General features: G+C 37.6%; 2 protein-coding genes across 2 annotated transcripts; both read left to right on the forward strand.

Moving 5' to 3' along the window:
* Positions 1-4,843: 4,843 nt before the first annotated feature.
* On the forward strand, positions 4,844-10,523 carry LOC121756463 (leucine-rich repeat receptor protein kinase HPCA1-like). Its single transcript, XM_042152013.1, has 19 exons — positions 4,844-5,077; positions 5,726-5,846; positions 5,935-6,006; positions 6,198-6,272; positions 6,366-6,437; positions 6,558-6,722; positions 6,813-6,887; positions 7,003-7,074; positions 7,156-7,227; positions 7,329-7,397; positions 7,551-7,625; positions 7,703-7,774; positions 7,882-8,013; positions 8,138-8,610; positions 8,688-8,834; positions 8,921-9,057; positions 9,143-9,362; positions 9,438-9,673; positions 9,793-10,523. Exons 1-19 carry the CDS (start codon positions 4,996-4,998, stop codon positions 10,273-10,275), a joined length of 2,850 nt encoding a protein of 949 aa, XP_042007947.1. The 5' UTR covers positions 4,844-4,995; the 3' UTR covers positions 10,276-10,523.
* Positions 10,524-14,325: 3,802 nt separating this feature from the next.
* On the forward strand, positions 14,326-19,522 carry LOC121756329 (leucine-rich repeat receptor protein kinase HPCA1-like). The gene is made up of 19 exons (XM_042151837.1): positions 14,326-14,571; positions 15,039-15,159; positions 15,230-15,301; positions 15,395-15,466; positions 15,551-15,622; positions 15,699-15,860; positions 15,935-16,009; positions 16,109-16,180; positions 16,260-16,331; positions 16,411-16,479; positions 16,561-16,635; positions 16,707-16,778; positions 16,865-16,999; positions 17,084-17,562; positions 17,639-17,794; positions 17,878-18,014; positions 18,162-18,381; positions 18,530-18,765; positions 18,857-19,522. Exons 1-19 carry the CDS (start codon positions 14,478-14,480, stop codon positions 19,328-19,330), a joined length of 2,865 nt encoding a protein of 954 aa, XP_042007771.1. The 5' UTR covers positions 14,326-14,477; the 3' UTR covers positions 19,331-19,522.
* The last annotated feature ends 475 nt before the right edge of the window (positions 19,523-19,997 follow it).

Genomic DNA, 19,997 nt, shown 5'->3' on the forward strand with positions numbered 1-19,997 from the left:
GTGCAAGCAATCAATCGAATCCCAAACCACACAGGCCCAACTCAACTACTATGAGGATTCGTCGATGCACACCCAAACTCCACATTAATAAAAAAATTCGCTTTTAGACAATCCCCATTGTTGTTTTTTTTTGGAACCTTTCAGAATAATGTCATACTAATGAAACAGAATTGCATTTATATGGAGTATTAGTATTTTTATCCGTGTGGGATGGGTTTAGACTCCAACCAGATCATACTATCAAGTAAAGTATTTGAGGTGACTGTCAAAATTTTAGTATTTGTATGTTTAATATTTTGAAGTAACAAGCTTATCCATATTTCAGGAGTAGTATTTATTTATGATCCATATAAAATGTGCTTTTAATTTAAATTATATGGACATGACTTTTTCAAAAAAGAGAGACAAGAAGTGATTATTGCGGCAATGCGGAGTCCACGCACACCATCTTTTTATATAGTGACGCGGGAGTCGGTAGGACCCACTTATTAAATGGAATATGGTGCAACCTCGACTCGTATTTCTATTCATTATTATTTCCCTTTGCTTCTATTCTATTGACAGTAACTATTTTTCCTTGTCCCATATATTTAAAATTATTTACAACGCGATACGACAGCATTGTCTTTAAACAGCATATAGTTTTAGTTAGTGTAAAACAATAAAATGTTTAAAACATTTTTTATTTTGGGTAATACTATAAAAACCAAAATCGCTTCAATGGTTTAACTAAATATTTGTGAACCACAAATTAAGAAAATTATATAACATTTTTTTTAATAATTCATCGCATTAAAAAGAATTACTACTGACTAAAAACGATAAATCAAGTTTTCGAGAAAAAAAAACTAGCAAACATAATCATTTCAGCTATATACTAAATCATGTTTCCGAGTATCGGTTTATTTTACTCTGTGCGATTGGTTAGTCGGTTTCAATTATTTGATGTATGTTGGTAGCCCTATTTAATGAGTTTTAATTCATTTCATAATTTAAGATATAGCATTTGTTAAGCTTCGAATTTTTAAATTCAGATCGATTTTTATAATTCTGATTCAAGTTTTGATCAGTCACGGTCCAATTCATATTCAGTTTTCAGATTTTCTATTTTTCGATTGGATACGAAAATGTTAATCTACAGCATAGCCTATTTAAATGAGTGGACATGTAACCATAATAACTGATGAGGACATTGCAAAATAATGTGAATGAAATAGAATAATAGTAGTAGCAAGAAAGAAACTGGTATGGCTGGCGTATGTTTCCCAAGTAAGCATCACTCAATCACTCAGCTAAACCTTGTACACATATTGCCTATCGGCATGCCTACTAATCAATGCTACCAAATTAATATCCCTATGGCTATCACATCACTTCAAATTTATATATTGCTTGTCTGCACAACCGCATAAATGTTGGGATATATATTTGCTTTGTAATGGAGTACCATTTAAGTAGAAGCAATTAGTATAAAGGGATAAAAATTTTAATTTCACTAAATTTATAAAATAAAAGCTTGATTTGATCTTTTACTCTATAATTACAATAAAATAATAAAATAAAAAATTAAGCTTCAATTTTTATGAATTTTGTAAAATTAAAAATTTAAATAACATTTCTTAATATATTGGAATCAAACTAAATATATAAAACAAAATAAAAAATGCTAAATGTGCGGCAAGCGAGGGTGATATTCACATAAAGAGTTCACATAAGGTATGTAACATATCATTTCACTCAATATAAGTATCCTATATATAAGGGATGGTTATACTTAACTTTTTATCCTTTGTAGAAACTAACAAACCATATTCTTAAAGTGGTACTCCCCCGTCCCCAAAGAGTATGTACTTTGGGTTCAGCACGAGCTTTAATGCATTATTGGTAAAGTAAGAGAGAGATAAATAGAGAAAGTTTTTTAAGTATTGTTAATAGAGAATGGATCCCACCTCATTAGAGAGAAAAGAGTTTCCAAAATTAAAAGTGCATACTCTTTGGGGACGGATGAAAAAGGAAATAGTGCATACTCTTTGGGGACAGAGGGAGTAGTGTAATACTAATGTTTTTCTGAACATAGTAATATTTTTATGTTAATGTATATTATGCTAATTACTAGGGAAAATATTTATTTGATCTTCTTAGCTTCATTAAACAAGTCATTACTTGATAGTAGTAATTTTTATATTTGTGTGATAAATGAATATTATTTCTTTCATTTTCAACAATCAATATAGAAATAAATGGACTGTTAGCAACATTTACTGTGTGATAGGTCACCTCTTTTAATAAGTTGATGAACAATGCATCAAACTGCGTAAGGCCACATTACAATTGATTACCCAAATAGCAACCGGCACTTTGATATTTTTAACTAGTTTGCTTATTTACTTAGCAAGAAATAGTACACATCATTCTTTTTTTCTTTAGCAATATTGCCAATAATTCTAGTATAAAATTACGTATAATTATTTATTGAATAATAAGAATAATTTACATATTAAAGTTTGAAATTGTTTTTCATAATTGTACTATGATGTATGGAATTTTAAAAAGTAAGTTAACTCTTTTTTATCACAAATGTACTGCTACTAGTACATCATCTTTTAAAACAAGGACTTTTCAAATAACACATGTTTTAATGTATTATTGATAAAGTAAAAAAAATTAAAAAAAGGTGATTGAACCACTATAAATAGAGAATGAGAATCACCTCAGAATTAAAACAGAATTAAAAGTTTATATTTTTAAAAGAGGAACTAAAATGAAAATAATTTTTGTTTATAAAGGGTAGGGATATTAACACATTCTCACATGCACACGTGTCAATGATAAAACAACAGATTCTTTATTTCTAGCATTGATAGGAGATTAGGAGTGGAGATGTCAATTTTAAAATCAAGTCGTAGTGTTCTTGATTATTTGCAATGTCAGACATGTGCGACGAAGGATAAGGTCATTTTTATTTCCTTGCGTCAGGAGGTAGATGGTTCTGCACAATGAGATGTTGGGTTTTCATCATATATTTGAGGATATGGTTTTTTTTTTCTTCGGAAATCAGTCTTATTTTCAGTATCTTTTGTTTCAACTTAGGCCATCCACAATGGGGCGGACGAATCGGGCGTGCTATCGTCCACCACCGTGGCTCCGCGGATGACGGACGATGCGTCGTTCACGGACCGCACCCGACGCTTAGTCCGCGGACGATGCGCGGACGATAGGGCATCGTCCGCGTAATCGTCCGCCCACTGTGGGAGGCGCGAACGATGCAAAGCGTTTTTGTTTTGTTTTTTTTTTAAATTCGAAATTTGTCTATTTAATCCGTATTGTAATGTATTAATTTTGTAAATGAAATGAAGGTTTATCCCAATTTTTATAGTTATTTAAATATTCAAATAGAAGAAAATGCTTAGGGCGCGCCTTAGGACACCCCACTGCAGGTGGAAGGGCAGGAGGATAAAATGCTGACGTGGCGGTGCATAGGTCGTGCTTTAGGGCGCGCCTTAGGGTGCCCCATTGTGGATGGCCTCAGTGAGGATCCAAAAGTCTTAATTTAAGGATTGAACATAAGAAAAAATTAATAAAAAAAATATAAAAAAATAATTATTACGATTATCCATCTTTAAAACGACTGAAATTCTTTTATTAGAAATAACAACCAATATTTCCCTCTCGCTTCGTTAAATATTTTTGAAACTGAACTAATTGTATTAATTAACTTTTTAATTCAATAGTAGAATCGGTTGTGAATTTAAGAACACACAATATCAATTCATAATTAATTGTATTAAAAAATAGAAGATATAATAATTTTTATATAATAAAATAATATAAAAAATAAAAAAAGTAAAGCTTATGTAATCAAAATTTACAAATGAAATTAAATGCACCATTTATATGAATAAATAAAGATGATAAAAAGACAAAATTAAAGAAATTCAATTTTCATAGTTTAATACCTGAAAATTTATTCCTAAATGGATACCACAGCCAACACAAAACTGGAAGAACAAATACGTTACTGTTCTCTCCGTTTCCTAAAATAGAAACTTTCGAAACTACACACGTTTTAATATAAAATTAATAAAATAATGGAGAGATAAAAAAAAGTGTTTTAGTTTTAGTAAAAAATGGGTCACAACTCATAGAGAGAAATTAAGTTCTCTAAAATGGATAGTGTCCAATTTTAGAAAACGGGTAAAAGTGAAAAGAATTTTTATTTTTAAATATGAAATTAGGGATGAAATTTCAATAAAAACAGGAATAAATAACAGGTAAATGGGCCATGGGCGATTTAAAAAGCCCAAGAACTTTTTATTAATAATATTAAGAACTTTTTTAAATGGGCCATGGGCCATTTAAAATTAGATTGAATTCAAATTATATATGGAAAAAAGTTAAACGATTTTTTTATTATAATAATCGATAAAATATAATTCAATATTCGCGAAGGAGTAAAGTAAGGTAAGCAACGAAAAATAAAATACGAACCCGTTATTTTGGCAATGAGCATTTGTCCAATACAAAGATTCCTCATGAAAATTTGTAGAATTGTTTATTTCCTTGAGCTGAATAAACTAAATCTCATATTGGAATCAACCATATCCATTATTGAAAGATCCCATTTTTGTTCAGCCAAATTAATTATGCATGCCCAATTTCCCCGTGAATATATGCTAGTGTCACATACTCTAATTTATTGACAATGCGACCATAATTTTGTTTAATAATTGGAGTGGCGTGAGGCTCTGAGATTCCACCTGGTTAAGTATGACACAAGCAAGCAGGAATTAGCTATTTGTCTTATGTTGGGAAAGTTATAGTGATCATATTTATTATTAGGATGAATTGGAGACTGAGTCATTTTGGACTTGTTCCCTTTCGTTGTCTGGTTAGGCATTGTGGTCAACAGAGGGATGGATTGTTTATATCTTCTTTCCTCTTCATAAACATTACTTTGTTTTCTTCACCGGTTTGTAGAGCTCCCAACTCTGTAAAATGGTTTGTAGATTCTTGGTTTGCTTGCTGCTTCTTTCTTGTCAGACTCTTCTTGCATTCGCACTCACACACAGTGGTGATGGTATGTTTCTATTTTTGCTATCCTTTAACATGCTTTCAGTTTAATATGGAGTGTTTGTTTTGAATTTTTACCAATTTTAGTTGAGGCTGAACTGGCCATGCTTGACTTTGTTATTGTTATGTTACTATTCTTCCAAGAATTTGTTTAGTTGATTAGAAACTGCAGTTTTATTCAACATGTAATTTAGGGTTGAGAATTTCCTTTCTGTAATAGAATAAGCAAGTCTATTTGAATTGGTAGATGAAATTAGGTATATTAGGATGTAGAGTATATGGGACTGAATAAACGATTATCAGAAAAATGTAGATACGGACGTAGAGATTATCATCTACTCACCATGACGCATAGCATTAGTCGAAGTACTTGAGACAGTTTTGTGGATTCATGCCTTCCCTTGAGGTGAATTATATCCAAAGAAGAAGGATTGTGAGTGAAAATGAGCTTGTTAGACATATGTTTTAACTCCATAGATGATGTTCCTGTTGTGTGAGTGATCCCTTATAGAGATTGCAGCAATTTCTCTCTCTCGCTCGTTTAATGGAAAGAGTTCAATGTGTATATATTCAAGGTTGAGATACATTTTTATCGATATTCAGAGGTACAACACGCTTAAAATGTATATATACCACCATTTCACCTCTGTTGCAGTTGCTGCTCTAAACGCGATCAAAGCTAGCTGGAAAAACCTTCCCCCAAACTGGAAGGGTGCAGATCCTTGTGGCAACAATTGGGATGGTATTAACTGCACGAATACACGTGTGACCTCCATGTTAGTCGCCATTTGTGTGTTATATGATCCTGCTCAGACTCTCTTATTCTCTACTCTTCTTGGTTTGATGTGATTACTTCAATTGCAGAATGCTGGCAGGACAGCTTTTGGAAGGTAGCACCTTCAGTGACATATCATCGTTGACTGCATTAGTCGAATTGTACGCTCCTATTTCAATTCTCGCTTCTTCATTCCTCAGCTTCTATCAGTTTAAACTGCATTTCCCTAATGAGTAACTATCCCGAATCCAAACATTCTGGATTGTCATTGCAAACTCTGTTCAATCCACCATTTTAGCAACAGTTTAATTTGTATCTTTATTTTCTGATATATCGTTTCTCGTGGATTCAGGGATCTCTCGAATAACATTGGTCTCAAGGCGATTCTTCCGCCATCTATACAGAACTTGAAGAACCTTACCACTTTGTAAGGAAGACGTTGCGACTTTCTTCTTGTATGATGATCATGTGAATCATAGCCAACATTGAATTTTTGTTTTATACTTTTTGTTGTGTGTAGGATATTGATCGGTTGCAGCTTCTTCGGTCCCATTCCAGATTCAATAGGCTCCCTCCCACGCCTCGTATATCTGTAAGGAGCTTCATTCAATCATATACTCATTTTCTTCCCCAAAAGTTTAGAAATAATCAAATAACTTAATCATCAATATCATATGATCACGTGTCTTCAACTTACTGGATTTCGTTACAGATCCTTGAACTCTAACAGCTTCACTGGTCCAATTCCGGCTTCCATTGGCAAGCTATCGAATCTGTCTTGGCTGGATCTCGGTATGAACAAGCTTAACGGCACCATTCCCATCTCTAGTGATACTGCACCTGCTGGTTTGGATAAGCTACCTGTTGCTAGACACTTGTAAAGTTTCTGTATTACTACCATCACTCATTGTTTCAGTATTTTTTTTTCTTTTTCCATTTTTTTTATATTCCGGTTTATAACCTGCAGCCATTTATCGAATAATCAGCTGTTTGGAGAAATTCCTGAAAAGTTGTTCAGACCAGATATGACCCTCATACATGCGTGAGTTTGCACACTTCATATGAACGACTCTCGTACCAATCTACATCCTTTATATGGCAAGTAAAGTTTGTTATTTTAATTGATCACTCATTAGCAATAAATTTATTTGGTTAAGGATATTTGACAACAACAAATTCAACGGGACTATACCCTCGTCTATTGGAACTGTTCAGTCATTGGAGGTCATGTAAGAATATCGACACTAAATCAGCTTTATTCACTACTTGTTTGTCCCAAGCTTGTGCTGAATATCTTCTGTTTTATGCAGACGGTTCGACTGGAATTCTCTCGAAGGACCTCTCCCTCCGAGTATCAGTAACCTTACAAACCTACAGGAACTGTAAGCGCACGAAACTATAAAATAATTTAGCACAAAGTGACTGCCTCAATATAACAGCTTCAAGCTACATAAATTCCTCGAGTGACTTGTTTCCTTTTCAGGTACGTGTCTAATAATAATTTCAGCGGAAACATCCCTGACCTCACAGGCTTGGACCTCCTTTTCTATGTGTAAGCTGTTTCTATCTCGAACTAACTGCATCTTATCAGATATCATTTGCCTAAATATGGGATCGTGAATGTTATGGCGCATATGTTGATCATCTTTTATTTCTTTTTTGCTTCACATGGGATAAATCTGGATTTTTGATGTACAAATTTCAGGGACATGAGCAATAATAGCTTTAATGCATCACAAGTACCCGGATGGTTCTCGAGTCTCCAGTCTTTGACAACATTGTATTTCCCCCTCTCTCTCTCACATGACAGCATCCATAAACTGTGTATTCTGTCTGTTAACCGATAAATAATTTCAGGATGATGGAGAATACAAAGCTTCAAGGTCCAATTCCGGTTGACATGTTCCGCCTTCCTCAGTTGGAGACTGTGTAAGTTCATCCAAACTTGAATGATTTAAGATATACTTAGTTTGCCAACTTCTGTCCATTTCATGAAAATATGAATAAGTTTCTCAGATGCAAGTTACATTGATCAGGAAGCTTAGCAACAATAAGTTGAACGGAAGCTTGGATATCGGCAACAGCTACAGCAGCAACTTGACAGTTGATTTACAGAACAATTCAGTCACCGAATTCCAGCAACAAGCCAATTACACATTGGATATAACGTAAGCCTATTTCTCAAAACTCCACGAAGCATATATTATTATCGCAATATTCATAAAAATTTCTGCTAAAGTGACTTATATTACAACTTCATTTAACTGAACTTCACATTCTTGTCACCGGAAGACTTGCTGACAACCCAATTTGCAATGGAAATGGAGCAGCAAAGCCATTTTGTTCAGTTGTGAAGGTTGACAATAGTCCATTACCATCAAATAGATGTGGAGCTGTTACCTGTGGCAGAGATGAAGTATTGAGTCCAAATTGTCAATGCTCACATCCCTACACTGGAATTTTGCACTTCTTTTCCTTTTCCTTCTCCGACTTACAAAACTTTACATACTACAACATTCTTCATGGGACTCTGATGACTCAGTTTCGCTCCCGTGGGATTCCAGTTGATTCCCTCAACCTCACCAGTCCAACTATAAACATGTACTCTTACCTAGAGATCACATTGCAAATGTTTCCTTCGGGCAAAAATGTGTTTGATCGAACCTCAGTTTCTACGATAGGTTTTGTACTCAACCGCCAGCCATTTCCAGTTGATTATTTTGGACCATTCTTCTTCATTGATGAACAATATTGTTGTCTCCCTGGTAACATCCTTTAGAAAATCTTGTAACTAGGCACTTTAACTTTATAACCAAGCACTTCAACTTTTTTTTTTGTTCAGGACCGAAAAAGTCATCAAATGTTGGTATCATTGTGGGAGTAGCAATTGGTTGTTCATTTCTGGTTCTGTTGATTTTCTTGGCTGGAATGTATGCTCTACGTCAGAAGAGAAGGGCAAAAGAAGCTATCGACAAGAGCAACCCGTTTGGTAAGCCACGGTGTTGAGCTAGAGAAAGATACTTATGTGAGTAAACATAGTTATATTTGACAGTTGTTCGTGTAAAACGAGTGCAGCTTCTTGGGATCCTGAGAAAGAAAGTGGTGCAGTTCCACAGCTTCAAGGAGCGAAGTGGTTCTCCTTCGAAGATCTAAGAAAATGCACTGACAACTTCTCTGAATCCAACTGCGTTGGCTCTGGAGGATATGGAAAGGTTCGTCATATATCGTTGATTGAAATGGATTTTTCTGGTTCTGCTTATTTGCGTGTAGACATGATGCTAGACTACCCGGTGACAGGTCTATAAGGGAAGCGTTGGTTCCGAGCAAGTAGTAGCCATAAAGCGAGCTCAGCAGGGATCAATGCAGGGGGCAGCTGAGTTTAAAACTGAGATTGAGTTGATGTCGAGGATTCATCACAAGAACGTGGTCGGCCTCGTTGGATTCTGCTATGAGCAAGGAGAGCAGATGTTAGTTTACGAGTTTATATCCAACGGCACCCTTAGAGACTGTATCACGGGTATATATATACAATCACACCTTCACCATACTATTTTATGATAAATTGTGAACTTGAGGCATAAATGCTGTGCAGGGAAGTCGGGATTTCGGTTGGACTGGAGCAAGAGACTGAGAATAGCCCTTGATTCTGCACGAGGCCTGTCGTATCTGCACGAACTGGCCAATCCTCCAATCATACACAGGGACGTGAAATCGACTAATATCTTGCTGGACGACAACTTAAACGCGAAGGTGGCTGATTTCGGCCTATCCAAACTCTTGGGTGACACTGGAAAGGGCTATGTCACTACCCAAGTCAAAGGCACATTGGTAAGTAAATACAGTTGTAAAATAAAGGGATATTTTTCCCACGAACTTCAAAATAGGACTAATAAAATAAAGGGATATTGGTCTAAAATATTACAAACTCTCTGTTTCGTTTTCAACAGGGCTACATGGATCCTGAGTATTATATGACCCAACAGCTAACCGACAAGAGCGATGTATACAGCTTTGGAGTAGTGCTGCTCGAGCTGATGACAGCGAGAGCACCCATACAGAGCGGGAAGCACATCGTGAGACTGGTCCACGAGGCTATGGGGGACTCGAAAGATCCTGAGAGTCTTGATGAGGTGATTGATCCAACGTTGGGGTCAGCATCGAAACTCAGTGGGATTTGGAGGTTCGTAGAGCTGGCAATGAGCTGCGTGAGAGAGGCGGCTGGTGAGAGGCCGTCGATGGGCGAAGTGGTGAGAGAGATCGAGAACATTATGGAGAAGGCAGGGCCGCCAAACAAACAAATGCATCATCACACCTTTGTGGAAACAGCGGATGACGAGAGTCCTCTTCGTTCTTATGGCGCTGCTGAGACTGAGAGTGAGGGCTTCGACGTCAGCTACGGCTCGTTCCCCTTCCACGTGCGCCGTCAATAACCGTTGGCTAACTTCTTCTCTTGATATCTTCTGCTGCAGGAAAAACAAATTTTGGACAACCTTTTTCCCTCCAAATTTTAACCATATTCAAATGTGGAAGATAGATTTGTTGTTGAGTCCATTTTATCATGGTGGTGGTGGTAGACTAGCTTACTTCTTTTGATGATTATATATAATGTGCACAGTGGTGAAGAACAGATTTGTATAGTAGAAGTGAATCAGGTTAGTAGTTATTTTAAGGTTTATCATCTTTGGCTTCATTTCGAACAATTAATTTTACTTGACTCGAGTTTTAATTGTATTAGATATTTTCCTATAAAATCAAATTTATGTCTGTAGCTAATTGAAAATTTTGGCGTGTCATTAAGTGAACAATTAATGTTGAGAAGAACATACTCAATTTGTAACTTTTTCAAATTTGGGTAATTTAGAGATTGCAATTTTACCCGCGGGTTTAATTGGGTGAGCAAAACTCTACCCGCTTTCATTGCAATCCCTAACAAAATTTCCTTTCTCTCTTTAAATTGGAGATATGGTTAGGCCATCCACAATAGGAATAGCCCAGCAATAACCCAGCCATAGCCTAGCCACTGCCACATCATCAGCACTAACAATCCTCCTGCCACATCATCAAAACAAGCAAATAGTTCAGCAATAGCCCAGCCATAGCCTAGCCACATCACTATTAACAAATATGTACAAAATGAAATAATTAACAATCACACAATATACGGAATTAAATTTACGACACAAAAACGAGAAAATTCACTAATATTAATAAAATTTAAAAAGTACATTAATTTAAAAAAATTACATAATTAAAAAAAACAAACGTCGTGCAGTCCTCCGCGCCCATAACTCTTCAATTAAATCCTTTTGGAGTCGAATATGAGCCTCCGTTTGGCGCATGTCGGCATGTGCTTGGAGGCGGCCGTCTTCATCGTGGGGTACCCCACTCCGTACGTTAGGGGCGGCAACGTCGTGGCTTGGACCAGCTTCATTATCGTCGTTGGCCCAATCAGTCAGTTGTCCACCTTCATCTTCGACAATCATGTTGTGCATGATTATACAGGCGTACATTATATCAGCAATGCAGTCGACGTGCCACAAACGCGTTGGCCCCTTAACTGCCGCCCATCGAGCCTGGAGCACACCAAATGCGCGTTCCACGTCCTTGCGCGCCGACTCCTGCCGTGCCGCAAAGTAGGCCTTCTTCTCATCTCCTGGGCATCGGATCGTCTTCACAAAGACGGACCACCTAGGGTATATCCCATCCGCCAAGTAGTAGCCCATATCATGTCGGTTGTCGTTGGCGACAAAACTGATGGCCGGACCGACACCCTGACACTGCTCGTTGAAAAGTGGCGACGAGTTGAGGACGTTAAGGTCGTTGTTCGAACCAGCTATCCCAAAATACGCATGCCAAATCCACAGCCGGTAATCAGCTACGGCCTCAAGGATCATCGTGGGATTCTTTCCCTTGTAGCCGGTAGTGTACATCCCCTTCCAGGCGGCGGGGCAGTTCTTCCACTCCCAATGCATACAATCTATGCTGCCTAACATCCCTGGGAACCCATGTTGTTCCCCGTGCATCCGCAGCAGATCCCGGCAGTCATCGGGGGTAGGGCTTCGAAGGTACTGATCACCGAATATTTCAATTACGCCCTGACAGAAATACTTCATACACTCCAGGGCAGTCGTCTCACCGATGTGGAGGTACTCGTCCCACATGTCTGCAGCGCCTCCGTAGGCCAACTGCCGGATTGCCGCAGTGCACTTTTGAATAGGAGTGTGGCCGGGTCTGCCAGCCGCATCGTGCCTAAAGCGGAAATACAGATATCGTTGCTCCAATCCGTTAACAATACGCATAAACAGGGACCTGCGCATCCTAAAACGGCGCCTGAAAAGGTTGGCGTTGAACCGCGGCTCCTGTGCGAAGTAGTCTTCGTATAGGCGCTGATGTGCAGCTACGTGATCACGATCAATCACCGCTCGGCGGTGTACCACTGGTCGAGGTCGAGGTACCGCCGGCTGCAAGGCCCTCTGCATCCATTGATCAATCTCACGGTTCGTATAGGCATCTAGCACTTCGTTCATTATACGCTCGTACTCCTTAGCATCCCCACCACTCCCACCACTACCACCGGCGTTACTCATTTCTAGGTGTTGATCTTGTACAGAAATTAAGATAGAGAGAGTACTCGTTAATACAAGTGGTGCGAATGAAAATGACGGGCAAGTCGCGTATATATAGTGTTTCGGAAACAAAAAAAAAATTAAAAATTCGCGCTAGGCGGTGCGCTAGGCGATCCGGACGCTGCAATAGCGCCTAGCGGATCGCCTAGCGCACCGGAACCGCCGAGCGCTAGGCGGTTTTTTTTCGTGAAAATCGCTGGGCGGCTGCAATAGACCGCCTAGCGCACAGCCTAGCGCCGACGCTCGGCTAGGCGGTGCGCTAGGCGCTATTGTGTATGCTCTTAAATACGCTTGGGGTTGATTAAAGTCTAATGCATATCTTAAATATAAAACGGAAGGTTGATTTTTTTTTAATAGTGATTTACTGTATTATAACAATTGGAGTAGTATTTAAGTGTCAAATTAGATGTCAACAAAATGAAATACTAGCAGACAATAGTGTAGCAAGGTACATAATCCATCAAGTTCTGGGTTAGTCTTACTCAGATTGTTAGCTAATTGGGCTATAATTTATTTGGATTGGGAATTTTCAACTTTAATCCTTTAAATTCAGAAGATTATTAGGGCTAATTCACATATGACAATCCCTAACAGCAGCATATTGAATTGGTACTTAATTAATATAGCGGTAATTTTGTCACAAATATGGATGGTACATCCCCAGACCCTAATAATGAATTGGTACATAATTAATAGAGGGGTAATTTTGTCATAAATTGGTTGGTAAATTAAAGAAGTTTGGGTTGAGAAAAGTCGCATCCGTGAGCTTGGAAAATGAGTGTCATGATTTAAATAATTTCACTAATGGAGGCAATTTGACTAATCGAGTCATTTTAATTTAATCGCCGCCGCCAATCCACTCAAAAACAAAAGAATCTTTATTTATTTTATGTAAATATCTGGTTGCATATATGAAATACAAAGACAATGAAAACTAAAACATACTCCATCCGTCCCGGACTACTCACATATTTCCTTTTCGGCACGGAGATTAAGGAATGAGTATATAGCAAAGTCAACAATTGCAGCTGTAGGTGATAATTTTTACTAAAAATGGAAAGAATGCAAATAACTTGGGACACCCAGAAAGGAAATAAGTGCAAGTAGTCCGGGACGGAGGAAGTACAAGAGTTGCAATTTTATAGACACCACGACGTGACATTAATGCTGAAAAAATTAAATCAAGTTAAGGTTCACAGCTCATTTTCAACAACCGCTCCATTTATATAAAAAACTAAAGACAACTTAGTTCTTACCAAGTCTTCAATGCGTGTGGCTTTTGTTTCATAATGTTCAAGGACCCAACTTGCCCAATTAAGCTACCAAGACAAGTTTATTAGTAATTTATAATAATCAGAGTCAGAATTTTGAACGAGATGATCCAATATATTTTTTTAATCTAATCAAAATCATGTTAATTTGAATATAAATCTGTAAAGTTAGACTAATAAATCAATTAGATAAAAACATTCATACATTAACAAACCATTAAAAAACTTAAAATAATTTCAAAATAAAAAAGGTAGAATGATTTCAAATAAAGTACATTTTATAAAAAATACTAATACGATACGTATACAACTATAAATGCTTTATAAGATTTCTAAGTTAAAATGCTAGCTATTTTATTATATTACTTAATAAATAATAGTATACTCACAAATTTTGACATATGTAAAATATCGTCACTTATTTCAAATTCTAAATATAATTTCATTACTCAGCTCAAATGTATCTACAGCCAGCATAATTGAATAAGACTTATGTAAGTAGACATAGTAATATAAGTTGTTGTATGTTGATGTGAACAAATAAAATAAGATTAACAGACGGTTTCCTGCAAAATATAAGTTGATAGGACCACAAACTCTTTGAAGAACAAGTCCATGCGATGCGAAAAATGTCAACTTGTGAAAGTTTCTCTTTGCACATTCCTTTCAAGCATCCAAACCAAAGTTTATAGTTGGTGGTCTGCATTAGTTTTTGTTGTGTAGTAATCTGGAACGATGGCTGGGAAAATTCATCTCTCAATCTTATTATTGCTGGCTGCCTTGCTGCTCCAATTGCTGGATACAACAGCGTTGACAAATAGCGATGATTGTAAGTAGTTTGCAAGTTCTATAGGAAAATCTTTCTGTAGATTTTCATATCTATTGCATATTTTGTGTATATTGGCCTCAAATCCTTGAAAAGCATGTTTCCTGTGAAGAAACATATGCTACTGTGATCTTCACTTTAGGGGGTTTTGTCTGAGAATTAGATAACTTAGAATATGTTTCTAGAGCTAATACTATCTATCTATCTATCTATCTATCTATCGAAAGAGAGACAGATGTTTAAGGATGTAATCTTAGTTTAAGGATTCAGTTCCTCATGTTCAAAATATGTTAGTACTATAACGAAGAACGTATCTTGCAGAGAGCGAAGCGAGAAAGAGAGATCGGTCTTTTTCATTTTTCACAATGTTATATTGGTATTTCAAGAAAGGGAGCTCTACTTATAATGGATCTTAAGATAAAATTTTCAACAGAAAGTTAAAGGAAGTGGATTTGATCTTTTTTATGCAGTTGCTGGGCTGCAGGCTCTGAAAAGCATCTGGAAAAACTTTCCACCAAATTGGGTAGGGTCTGATCCTTGTGGATCGAGCTGGGAAGGAATCGGCTGCGCCAACAATCGCGTCATCTCTATGTAAGTTTTACTCTCGTGCGTTGATGCGTAGATAGTTATATGTTCTAAAGCCTTTATCTGCAAATTTCAGTACGTTAGCCACCATCAACTTAAGTGGCCAGTTATCATCAGACATTGTGAAAATATCAGAGTTGCAGACACTGTATGTGTTTCATTTCCATAACTTGTAGTAACTACTCATTTGTGTTAGTATGTTACATTGTTGATATCAGCATGGATATGTTGGTTCATATAGGGATTTGTCGTACAACAAAGGCATGACCGGACCTCTTCCTCAAGCCATAGGAGATATGAAGTTGTCGAGCTTGTAAGAATACATCAAAACATTTTATGACATGTCACTTTTTAAGGAAGACTCGTTCTTAAGAAACTATGACTACACGAATCACAGGATACTCGTAGGTTGTGGATTTTCTGGTCCAATTCCATCCTCAATAGGATCTCTGCAGCAGCTGGTATACCTGTAAGAACAGACTATCTTAAATTAATTTTCTCCGATTTTAGCATCGCCCTTATGTTTTTTTTCCATGGCAATGAAGGTCACTTAACTCGAACGGTTTCATTGGAGGGATACCTCCTACAATTGGAAAGCTATCAAATCTCTATTGGCTGGACTTAGCTGATAATAAACTTACTGGAACGATCCCCGTTTCTGATGGAACTTCACCCGGTCTTGACATGCTTCTCAAAACAAAGCACTTGTAAGTTCTCTGCTATGAATTTGTAAATTCCTATGTTTCAACATATTGAATGTGCATATGCCAATCTTACGCAGCCATTTCGGAAAGAATCAGTTGTCCGGTGAGATTCCCTCTGGGCTCTTCAACTCAAATATGACCCTTATACATTTGTAAGTACATCACACTGTCACAAAACTTAAGCATAGTTTGTGATTATCGTACAAATGATGTAAGTTTTTGCTTTGTCCTGATGACTTTTATTCGAGTAGGCTTCTTGAGAACAATCTGCTTACCGGAGAAATCCCCTCCACTCTGGGCCTTGTTAAGGCTCTGGAGGTTGTGTAAGTGACATAAACATTACCTTTTTTTACTTCATTATTTTGAGGTCCCTTTGCTTATAGAGATCCTTTGTTTGCACAGGCGGCTCGACAGAAATTCTTTAAGTGGGTCAGTTCCTGAAAACCTCAACAATCTCACACATGTGCAGGAGCTGTAAGTAAAAAAAAAAGTTAGCTTTCGACTTCATATTCGTTCCCGTCTCTAAAGGTGAAAACCAATTGCACATTTTCAGGTTCTTGGCAAATAATAAGCTCACTGGTGTTTTGCCAAACTTAACTGGCATGGATTTACTCAACTATGTGTAAGTCACATATATTTAGTATTAATAGACAATGATGTATTGTAGTATAGTACTAATGGAGAAGTCTCAAATTCATTGCAGTGACCTGAGCAATAACTCGTTCGATGCAACTGATGTGCCTCCGTGGTTTTCATCTCTGCAGTCTTTAACTTCACTGTATGTTTGTCCTGACTACGTGTGTGTTTGGCCTTTCTCTACATTATCTTATACGTCGTTGAAATGCGCAGGATAATGGAGAAGACACAACTTCAAGGCCCACTTCCACCTTCCATGTTTAGCCTCCCCCAGCTACAGACTGTGTAAGTAACCTTTTGAATCAGTATGTTTGCTAATCATTTCCAACCATCATCATCATAATCATATATACCTCCGATTCCCAATTCAGTGCATTTAAGAACAATCGGATCAATGGCACCTTGAGCTTTGGTTCCAACCCCAGCAGCCAACTGCACCAGATTGATTTGCAGGACAATCTTATTGATGGCTTCACACAACGAGCCGGCCTTAATATTCAAATAGTGTAAATTTTCCATCACTCTCGAAGAAACTATCCCCATATCTCGATGATGATTCTGCTGCTGAGATTTTTCTTCCCATGTTGCAGGCTTGTGGGAAACCCGATTTGTGATGAAGGCGTCACAGAGAGCTACTGCAAGATTCCCGAACCGTCTTCCCCTACGTACACAACACCATTAGAGAATTGCAATCCTTTGCCTTGCACTGAAGATAGAGTCTTCAGCCCCAGTTGCACATGTGCATATCCTTACACGGGAACACTCTTCTTCCGCGCTCCTTCCTTCTCCAACTACGGGAACTCAAGCATTTTCGCGTCTCTTCAGCAAAACATGAAGGCCTCATTCAAATCACATGGCCTCCCAATAGATGCTGTTTCTCTCAGCAATCCAACTAAGAATATGGATAACTACCTGCTGCTCAGCCTGCAAGTTTTCCCATCCGGCCAAGACTATTTCAATCGAACAGGGATCTCCGCTATTGGATTTATGCTAAGCAACCAAACCTTCAAACCACCAAAGGAATATGGTCCCTTTTACTTCATTGGCAACAGCTATCCTTATTTTGCAGGTAAAGTTTCCAAAATGCAAGAGATCATCTGTTGTTGCCACCTTGTTTTATTCTGATTTCTGCAAAATTTGTTTAGGACTGCAAGCTTCATCAAAGAAGTCAAGCTCCGGTATCATCATAGGAGCTGCAGCTGGTGGCAGCATCCTAGTGCTGTTGTTACTCATGGCGGGAGTTTATGCTTACCGGCAGAGGAAAAGAGCTGATACAGCTGACAAAAAGAATGATCCTTTTGGTATGTTTGAGATCCAATACATGATTTTTGTTCTTCTTTATGCTCAGCAGTTGTAAGATGTACTACTTCATATATACGTGCAGCTGCGTGGGATTCAAATGCGAACAGCGGTGGAGTTCCACAGCTGAAAGGAGCAAAGAGCTTCTCATTTGAAGAACTTAGGAGAATCACAAATAACTTCTCAGAACTCAATGATGTTGGAAGTGGAGGATATGGAAAGGTGACTACTTTATCTTCTTTTTTCTAAAACATGAGTTCTAGAATCTTTACTTGCAAAGATTTCAATTTTCCATTCCAAAAATGGATTGGAAATCTTGTATTTCATGCTTACTAACATAATTCTGAATTGTGTCAACTGTTTTGTCAGGTATATAGAGGAACCCTGCCAAATGGACAACTCATTGCCATCAAAAGAGCTCAGCAAGGATCCATGCAAGGCGGCCTCGAGTTCAAAACTGAAATCGAGCTTCTGTCAAGGGTTCATCACAAGAATGTTGTGGCTCTAGTAGGTTTTTGTTTCGAACAGGGTGAACAAATGCTGGTTTACGAGTTCATCGCAAATGGCACATTGAAGGATAGTCTCTCAGGTTTTTCCTTCGTTCTCAACATAGCTAAATCTTGAAATAAATCCACAGTAAAACTGCCTCTGATATTCAGCTTATAGGTCTAGTGTTTGGTGTTTGTGATCACCACATTTAAAAAGGCAAAATATGGAACAATAGTATTTCTTTACAGGAAAGTCAGGAATCAGATTAGATTGGATGAGAAGACTGAAAATAGCCCTTGGAGCAGCCAGAGGGATTCAATATCTGCATGACTTAGCCAACCCTCCAATCATACACAGAGACATAAAATCGAACAACATCTTATTGGACGAGAGACTGAATGCCAAAGTAGCAGATTTCGGTCTCTCTAAGCCTATGAATGAACCCGAAAGAGGTCATGTCACAACTCAAGTTAAAGGCACAATGGTAAGTATACCACAACACTTATTTTCATTTTTCATGTGAAGACTCAAATTGAAAATCATTGATAAATGTTATTCTTTCTTCCTAAACTCAGGGATATCTGGATCCCGAATACTACATGACGCAACAGCTGACAGAAAAGAGTGATGTGTACAGCTTCGGGGTGCTGCTCTTGGAGCTTCTAACTGCAAGAAGTCCCATTGAGAAGGGGAAATACATAGTTAGAGAAGTGAGGCAAGCCATGGATACTGGCAAGGAAATGTATAACCTCGAGGGCATTCTTGACCCGATAGTAGCCTCAAGCCCGTCTCCCAGAAGCGTGGAGAGATTTGTGGACGTAGCTCTGAGGTGTGTGCATGAGTCGGGCGAGAGCAGGCCGCATATGAGTGAGGTGGTTAAAGAGATAGAGAACATCATGGAAGCTGCAGGATATAATCCTAATGCTGAATCAGCCTCAACCTCAGCTAGTTATGAAGGACACAGCAAAGGCTCTAACCATCCTTATAGTAACCAAAGCCTCTTTGCTTACAGTGGAAACTATCCTCCTTCAATGCTGGAGCCTAAGTAGGATTGCTTTATGATCAAAATCCATTGATTTTCTGTAAATTTGTGTCAAAATACAAGGCTTTCATGTTGTACTTACTACTTAGCTTGTCATTTTCTAGCAGCCTTGTTCAAATTGCTGTACAAATTTTTTTTGTTTGACAACTGATAAGAGATTGCAGTTTTGAAGCAATACAATATTTTATTGTTGAGTTAACTACAAAAATGGTCCATGAACTTTGCAGTTTGCACGTATGCGGTCCTTGGACTTTAAAAATATCACTTGCGATCTCTGGACTTTGACGTTTGCACGTTTTTCATTTTTTCGGAGTAAAATGGCCCCAAGGAGGACATTTTTATACTTTTCATTATCAACTCGTTTATGTTTGCAAACTTTAATCTCTCTCTCCCTCTCTCTCTCTCTCTCTCGCGCATTTATAGTAGTTTTATTTTCCAAACTTTCATTAGTACTACTGATGAACTCACTCAGAATTTATAATCTATGATTCTATCAATCTTGATATACTGGAATTGAAGTAGCTATACGAGCACTGAACTATTGCTTTTATATTTATTTGATCCATCTATCATTAAGGTTAACATAAAAAAAAATATAAAGTTTGTTTTGGTGATGATTTCATCTTAGTACTGTCAAGATACATATATACATCGAAATTCTCGAACCATTTTCA

This window comes from Salvia splendens, chromosome 11 (assembly GCF_004379255.2).
Source record: "Salvia splendens isolate huo1 chromosome 11, SspV2, whole genome shotgun sequence".
In the NCBI taxonomy this organism is placed as follows: domain Eukaryota; kingdom Viridiplantae; phylum Streptophyta; class Magnoliopsida; order Lamiales; family Lamiaceae; genus Salvia; species Salvia splendens.

Coding starts and splice junctions, on each gene's coding strand:
- LOC121756463 (XM_042152013.1), top strand. CDS start 4,996: ATGGTTTGTAGATTCTTGGTTTGCTTGCTGCTTCTTTCTTGTCAGACT. Junction 6,888..7,002: donor GATATGACCCTCATACATGC/GTGAGTTTGCAC, acceptor TATTTGGTTAAG/GATATTTGACAACAACAAAT. Junction 9,363..9,437: donor CCTTAGAGACTGTATCACGG/GTATATATATAC, acceptor AATGCTGTGCAG/GGAAGTCGGGATTTCGGTTG.
- LOC121756329 (XM_042151837.1), top strand. CDS start 14,478: ATGGCTGGGAAAATTCATCTCTCAATCTTATTATTGCTGGCTGCCTTG. Junction 15,623..15,698: donor CTGCAGCAGCTGGTATACCT/GTAAGAACAGAC, acceptor ATGGCAATGAAG/GTCACTTAACTCGAACGGTT. Junction 17,563..17,638: donor CAGCTATCCTTATTTTGCAG/GTAAAGTTTCCA, acceptor AAATTTGTTTAG/GACTGCAAGCTTCATCAAAG.